The 8,380-nt window shown below is 34.4% G+C and overlaps 1 protein-coding gene across 1 annotated transcript; it reads right to left on the bottom strand.

The window, feature by feature from the left end:
- Positions 1 to 2,608: 2,608 nt before the first annotated feature.
- On the bottom strand, positions 2,609 to 7,936 carry LOC142630355 (uncharacterized). The gene is made up of 4 exons (XM_075804346.1): positions 7,341 to 7,936; positions 4,356 to 4,394; positions 3,406 to 3,490; positions 2,609 to 3,306 (listed from the first exon to the last, which is right to left on the bottom strand). The coding sequence occupies exons 1-4, from the start codon at positions 7,863 to 7,865 to the stop codon at positions 3,224 to 3,226; spliced, it is 732 nt and encodes a 243-aa protein (XP_075660461.1). The 5' UTR covers positions 7,866 to 7,936; the 3' UTR covers positions 2,609 to 3,223.
- Between the last annotated feature and the right edge of the window lie 444 nt (positions 7,937 to 8,380).

Raw genomic sequence — 8,380 nt, 5'->3', positions numbered from 1 at the left:
AATTCATTGAATTCGGCTATTTGGGCCTGGGTCCTTCAATCGTTTGGGCTCAAGCGCTAAATCTAGTCCTTACAAAAGGAATCTCAAGAAATGTGTTATATGGCAAAACCTCATACTCTTTCACACGAAGCCTCTACTTATATATATATATATATATATATATAAATATATATATATATATATATATATATATATATATATATATATATATATATATATATATAAGCAAAGACCTCATAACCATTAGTTTGTGACTTTGTTCTTCTCCTTTTTTTTTTGTTGGTATTTATCTTGACCGGTGAATAAGGCCTTTATTTATGGGGGAAAAAAAGTAGAAGATTTTGTGTTTAAGTAAATTGCATCTACTTTCATTTTTTACCAATTACATTGTAAAAAAATATAAAGAAAAAAAAAAGTTAAATAAGAATTATTATTCTTGTACTTTTAATTTTATTATTATTTATACATTTTTAATATTATGAGATATGAATCTCACTTAAAACTGTTTATATCTTTTATAAATTTTTTTTAGTAAAAATTATTAGTTATCATACATTTATTTTTATAATTATATAATTTTTAATTAAATTATTTTTTCAAAATTATTAATTAAATTATTTATAATATCATCAATTTGACCACCGGTTCAGTCTAGATTGGCCCAACAAACCGAGAACTAATCTCCCATTTGGTTCTCAACATCAAAGTACATATATTGAAGTTGCCATGGGCTAATGAGTTGATTAATTTTATGAACTTGGCCAGTCTTTTTCTTTAGCTTTTTTTTTTTAATCCTCCCATTACCTCCATTAAAAATTAAAGAGTCATTTGAGTAAGGTGCACTTAGAGGAAAAATGGCCAATTATGAAAATTGACTTTAGTAGGAAAAGTAGCACTTTGAATCATTGGGACTAAAAGTCAACCTCCCACCAAGTCTAGTGCTTTTTATGTTATTGAAATTGTAGACAACAAGTGCTAGATCATAAAGAAAAGAGAAATAATGGATCATAAGCACGTTGTTTTCCACAAGCATATTCCTTAGATGCCTTGTGGAATGTGGACTAGACTACTTATCTCAAGCATTGTTCCATCAAAACTCAGCGAGTGTTTGGATTAGGTTTTTTTTTTTGACAATGTAGAAAAAATACACTTATTCTTAAAAATAAATAAATAAAAACTATACATAAACAAATAAACTTCTTTGTGAAAATGAAAATAAAATAAAAACCCCGAAACCACAAAAGTTTTATGTTTTTCCCCTCTAATTTTTCTGTAGCATTTAAATACAATACAATCATTAATATTTTACGGCAATTATTATTATTATTAATTTTTTTTAATATAAAATATAGAAATTTTACTCTAGCCTAATCTAAGTGTGTAAGTGTATAAAGTTTCTTTCTAAAGAGTTGAACTCCGGTCCTTGTTTCCCACACCCTACAAGCACTTATACTTGTAGAGTGACCATCTTGTCAAAGGTGCACGATGATATATTTTATAATAATTATTAGGTATTTTTAGAATACGGTGATTTTTTATTTCTATTCGATATTAATAAAGATTAATATTGATATTAGTTGTTTGACCACTCTAGTCTAAATCTCTATAGAATAGATTAGACTATTGCTATGATTTTGAGATAGTAATTATTAGGTATTTTTAGAGAATTAAATGACATTTATTAATCATTACATACAATTCAATTAAATGAATAATTTTGTGTATATCAAACCATAGATATTCATTGGTTCATAAGAGTATGCATCAAATTCATCAAATACTTAGAAAAGAGTCAGGCCTATCTTCACAAGAATAAGAAGGGTTTTTATTAATCCATTGCACTACATGAAAAAAAAAATTATTGAAAATAGAGAAAAATCATTATAATTTTCTTGTTCCTGAAAAACATTTTATCCCCAAGGCACCGTGGAGAATTGAGAATTCAAATTTGTTTCAATTCAAGCAACAGAAACAGTAAATGCAAAAATACAGCATCTTGCAAGAAAAATAAGTTAAAAAAATTACAATTGCGATCAAGTTTTGAATAAAATAAAAAAATCCTAAATGTGATGTTTACTCTTCTCAAATCCATGGTAGATACAATCATTAAATTTTAGACGAAAGTATAGCGCTAATGTGAAACAAGTGAACACCGCATCGTATACTCCAAAATAACTAATAATTTTCCAACCTGACTTTAATAAAAGCTTGAGTTTGTGTTGAAAGGTCAAAGAAACATGTCCCAGTGGCTAACTTTAGATTAGAAATAAGCTTTTGAGAAGAAAATAGCTTCGTACGAACAAAGTCAAAAGGCAAACCTTTGATTTGATGTCTTATAAGAATTTTCACAAAAAATAGAAAGTCGAAGCTCTACTTTTCCATAGGCCATAACAAAAGACACAAAAAGGAAGGAAGAATTCAAGAAAAGAAAAGGAAGAACACTTTTCTATGAAAAGCAATGAAAAATAGAAAAATACAATCAAAGATTCAAAAATTTCTTATTTAGTTTTTCTATATTTTCCCTCTCATAATGCCAAGTGAAAACTGATTAAAGAAGAACTTTTTAACTTTAAACCCCCAAGAGTCCACATGCTTTAGCAATTCAGGGTCTTGTAAATCCATGTTTCTCATTTAAACAAAATCTTACATTGACAGAAACCAGTGAATTATAGGTTTCTTTCTACACAGGAGAGACTATTACATCCGCCAGCATTTTTCTCTAAATAGGCCTCGCAGGTGAAGGAGGAATAACTCTTACCAAATCAAAGTTCTGCAGCTTTGCTGGGCCGACATTCATACACCAGTATATTCACCACATCATGTTACTGACATTGCTTAAGTCATCTCACTATTGCTTAGTTATCTCACTAAGCACCAAATTGCAAGCAAGTAGACCAAAATTGTAACAGTGAATTAAGCACTTGTGATGAAGTTGAATTTCCTTTGTGTTCAGTGTGCTAGAGCAGGCAACATTGAAGTACATTCAATGAAGACACCAAACCTAACAAAAACATATTTTGCAAGATTGAGAAGAGAGATAGCTCATGCAGATTACTCCAATACTCTGCAAGACAGGAGATAATTGGCACATTTTGTGCAGTTGTATATGAACGCTAGTGCATACAATGAGCTCAAGGCTACAGATGGATCAACACTTAAACATCTATGCAGGTCCTACTCCATGTAGGAATCAAAATCATAAGAAATAATACAGCTATAATATCTATTGAATTCTGCATCCACCAGAGTCTTGCCCACGGCGGACATTGCCATAGGCAGACAGTTCAAAGAGATCCATGTCACGATCTGCAATCATTTGAAAACCCATTAGGAATTTTCAATTAGTAATTCTAGTACATCCATTTATTTGAGGGCTTCTATAGGTTTTATGGGAGTTGAGAATACCTGAAACCCGGCAATAAGAACTTTTCTGGATGAGATCAGCTTTGGACAATCCAGTCCGATTTCCCTTTGATCGATTAACAGTTGCCTGTATTAATAAACAAAAGTTGGCTTCCTTAAATAAGTAAGACGCATATTATAAAGTAAAGCAAGTATGAACACCAATCTTGGTGCTAAAAAATGGCATCCAATCCATATACACACTCAAAATGAACTTTGTTCTGAAATAAATTAAAAGGCATATCAAAGAGCAAGCCATCACAATTTGTTCACTATCTGATCAGAAACCACCCCTGCCACTGCAAAAGGAAGTGTAACAGACTAACACAAGAGAGAGAGAGTTCTTGTATAAAATTGTGGACTTCCTAATTAGTTTTATCAATAAAATAAGCATTGTCAGGTGTCAACCCTTTTACTACATTTGATTTTAATAGCATGAAGTTATTATGGTAACTGCACTCAACTAAAATGACATTTCCCCATATACCATACAAATTATTAATCTAAATTCTTAAACTGGTTCTAATTCTTTCCTTTCAACCTTTTTTCATGCGTCTTGGTGTGCCAGAGGAACAAATTATAAATTTATAACTCATAACAAAATATTCAGATAATGAAAACTTTAATTAGAATTTAGAAGCAGTGTACAATATTGACCAGTATATTGGCTAGAGTATGGCTCAGAGAGGAAGACTCTGTCTGGCTTGAATTAATAACGTTTACAAACTTACATAAAAGCTTACTCCAGGGACATAACTGATTCTTTGAGTGCTCGCTTTAATTATTAGATTTGTGTACGGATATGTACATCTCAACTCAATTTTCATAAAACACGCAAAGACAAAGAAACTGAGATATCTCGCTCTACTAACTTTGATGAACTGTAAAATATTTTATTAAGTAATATTTCTTCAGCACAATGTGAACCTTGCAAAACTTGAATATTCAAATACCTGCAAAACCTGACAATTTTCAAGTGTGCTCTGTCCTCCCTGAAATTTGTAAATGTTCAAATCAAGCATCATGTAGCGGTTGAAAAATATATATTAAAAAGAAAATCAATATGGTAGGAACTAAGAAAAGTAATTCAGCATAAATATTCATAAATGACCATTTCAAACAAAGACATTAACTGGAATCATGAACAGAAAGGCAACATTTAGACTTACTGCAACTTTTGGGTACTCAAGTTGGCCAAAGATAAGTCTCACTTAAATCTTTAATGACTCCTCATGTCATTGACAAGTACAAACTAGAAAAATTTTAACCTCAAGAAAACAAAATTGTTGACCAGACTCTGTAAGCCCTGTCAATATTCAAATCAATTCAAATTTCATAATCTAGACCAGTGGAATCAAACGACATTAATACAGTGTCCACATCAACTATCTTGGGGTGGGGGAAACTTAGCCCCATCGAGTATAGCTCATCATAACACTAGATGGATCACAGACCTTGGATGGGAACGGAAGGGCTTAAGGGGGCCAAGCTTGAGGGCTTTTATTGTTGGGCTTTATTAGGCCATGTTAAATGAGAGGCTTTGGTTTGTTTTAAGAGTTGTAAAGGTTTGGACTCTTTTTTCTTTTCTTTTCTTTTTTAATGGATTGGGTGAACTATTAGAGGTTGACCTTGATGCGATGACAAGTGCCTTCCACCAAAAAAAAAACAACAGCTCAAGTCCAGAAATCAGCCTCTCCAAAACAAAATTGGGGGTAAGGTTGTCCACCACGACCTCTCCCAAACCTTGTAGAAATGGGAGCATTGTGCACTGGGTACGACCTTTTATTGGAAGAAATATTTGGCTAACCGTAACCAGATTAGACTGGAGTTTCCTAAATGGGTCAGCTAAACTTAAGGATGAAGTGGTGGTACCTTAAGTTTTAACGAACCGGGGCTTGTAAAGGCGAGCAAAGAAGTCTAGTGACACCTCGGCAACAGCTTGGTGCACATGGACTAGAGATGATGACGGCACCACATCAGGAGCAGGCAATTTTAATGACTGGTGCATGAAGTGTTCACAATCTGCTATCAGGGGGTGGTACAAACGATATTATTGATGGTTATGGTGGACTTGGGGCTGTTTGTTTCAACCATCAATGATGGGGCTTATGAATGGCGAGTGGGACTGTTTCAGTGCTAGATGGGTTGTGGCACGTGGAATTTTAAGGCAGTAAGGACGGCTTGCAGGGGGTCTATGGCAGTTATGGGTTTCAAGTTGGCGCTCATGAAGTTTTTATTTTTTTGGGATGGGTCTTGGTGATGGGTGAAGGGTGATTCTGTTTTGTATGGTGTTGGTGAGGAGTTTGACAGGTTGTGGGTGGGGTTTGTAATGAGGTTGCGCAGCTGTGAAGGATGAGAATGGTTCACTAAGGAAGGTAGCAGTTATGGCTTTCCTGAACTGAATCAGGGTTTGCGCTGTACCAAATTTGATGCAGGACAAAGAGTAGAAAATAGAAATAAGGGAAAAGAAGATAAGGACAGGAAAATTCCTAGGCTTCACTACCTAAAGGTGCTTAAATCACCACCAAGATAGAGAGAGAAAATCTCTATTCTATATTATTAATCAAATTCAACGTAAAAATAATGTTTTACTTCAGAGCTAAATAGGGTACCATATTATATCAAATAAGGGAAATCAGATCATAATTAAGATAGCAATAAAATCCATTAGAACTCTCAAAATTAAAATCAAATCAAAATTCTAAACCCATAATGTCATATTCTATAATTTGGACCAATGGAATCAATCAGCATTAATATATTATCCGCATCAAATACACAAACAACTAAAGCCTTAAGAATTGAATGGTAATAGAACTTTAAAGGGTCCTTGAACATAACTTCTTCTCTTAAGAAAGATTAATATGCAAAATATTGTCTAGGCAATATAACTAGATTGTTGGAAATTGCATTTCCAGTATATCATCCTCTCAGAATATTCCATCACACTCAACATACATCCACCCTCATTTCGGCATTAGAAATCTAGTAAATGAATATTATACAGCAATACCTTCCTTTTTCATTATGTGATAATGGCTTCAGGATCTTTCTAGTCTCATCTTGCCTAAGTTTGCATGTAATGTCATTAAGCTCTTTAATTGTTCTCCTCTCCCCTCAAAGCAGCATGACCACCTCAAAAGAAGAAAAGGGCACAATCCCTCCTTCACAATCAGGGTCCTAGCTTGCTCAAGAGGATCTTTGATAATGAGCTTCTTCCTCAACCATACTAAAATCAAGAACCGGAACAGCAACAATAATCCATCTATATCACTACATGAATCAATCCTTAGCAGCAACATCCTCTTACACCAACACTCTCTAGTTGAGCTCTAACCAGTATCTTTTGGGATATGTTTTGACTCTTTAATGAAAAAGGTCCCAAACCAGACACCAAGGGGAGAATCCAAGGCCTGAAACTTAATGTCTAACTTGGCATTATATCACAGGCCCATCAAGCTCCTCACTAATGGTGCAGCAAAAGAGATATGCAAAAGTTCAAAATTTACCTCAAGGTTTTTTTCAGAGACTTTGAAATGTAATTTAGGCAAGGAAAAATATTCCCCAAATAGTCAGCAAGGACTTCAATTCTGATTGCCAAATTTACCGCATTGGGATTAGAAACAAATCTTGTAAGCAAAATACTCCTAGAATAAGCCCTAAGATACTCAAAGAAAAAACTCAGAGCTCCATGGCCTCCATATTCACTACATAAATAGACTTTTCAATGTCACACACAAACCAATCAAAAAACACCCATAAAAATTATGACACAAAATTTGAAATTTAGACACAAAATTTGAAATTTAGACACTCATACAAAAAAATGGTCCCTGAATTTCCAGAACCAAAACAAACCCACTTCATAAAATCCAAACCACAAACAGAAAGATCTGTTCTTTTTTTAAAAGTAAAACCAAAAATAGAAATGTGAGTACCTTAGAATAAGGCACAATGTGATCATAATCATGACAGAGACAACCGGGACAGCCCACGAGCTTCCGAAAGACGAGGTTTCCAAGAGCGTCACGGCGCCAACGATCGGGGTCTCGACCTCGGACCTTCTCAGCCTTGTTCCAGCATTGCTGCTTCACGTTGTACGGGAAGCTCCGAGGGTTGTTAGAATCCGACGAAACTCGGAGCTCTTCGAAGAGAGTGGCAGTGTCTTCTTCAGTGACAACAAGCTCACGGTCAAGGAGCGAGGTCGAGGGCGGAGTGAGTCTATTTGGGCGCGACCCAGTTGGAGTTGGGTCGAGCCCAGGTGAGGAAAGTGGGGTTCGAGTCCGGTCCCTGATGGGTGAGGGAGAGCGACGTTGGGTTTGGTTTCGGTTTCGCCTTGGACTCGGTTCTTTGTTGTTGGTTGGTCTCATTTTGCTGTTGTGATGAGAGGGAAAAGAAGAAGTGAGTGGATCGAGGACCTCAAGTAACAATAGTGTTCTTCTACTCAACACAACAGTGTTCATTTTGGGATAGATTGCTGTGGATTTAGCTCACAATCTACTCTGATTCTGCCATTACCTTTTTGCCATGTGTCTATCTAGTATCTGGATTGTTGTGTCAATGCCCCGGTATGAATAATTAAAGCTGGTTTGGAATAATTAAAGCTGATTTGTTACGTTTAAATAACAGTTTTTAATTTTTTTGAAAAAATTAGTGAGTGAAAAAAATGTGTAAAAAGATATATAATGTTGTTTAAAAACTAAAAATATATGTTTAAACACATGTACTAAACATGCCCTTAGAGCAACCACACTAGATCAGCTAAAATCCTCTAAAATAGCAAAAAGTACAACTTTTACACATTTTATGTAAAAAAAACACCCACATCAGTGGGTGTAAAAATGGGCAAAAATGTGCAAAACCATAAACGAGCTACACTACCTGTGTAAATTTACACGGGTACTATAGCACATGTATAAGTTATTTTATTAATTTTTTCTCTCTCCACCTCACTCTCTTTTTCTCTCGGATTGCTGAA

Source organism: Castanea sativa, chromosome 4 (assembly GCF_040712315.1).
Source record: "Castanea sativa cultivar Marrone di Chiusa Pesio chromosome 4, ASM4071231v1".
Taxonomy (NCBI): domain Eukaryota; kingdom Viridiplantae; phylum Streptophyta; class Magnoliopsida; order Fagales; family Fagaceae; genus Castanea; species Castanea sativa.
The sequence above is the reverse complement of the archived record's forward strand: the minus strand, read 5'-3'. Positions and strand labels throughout refer to the sequence as shown.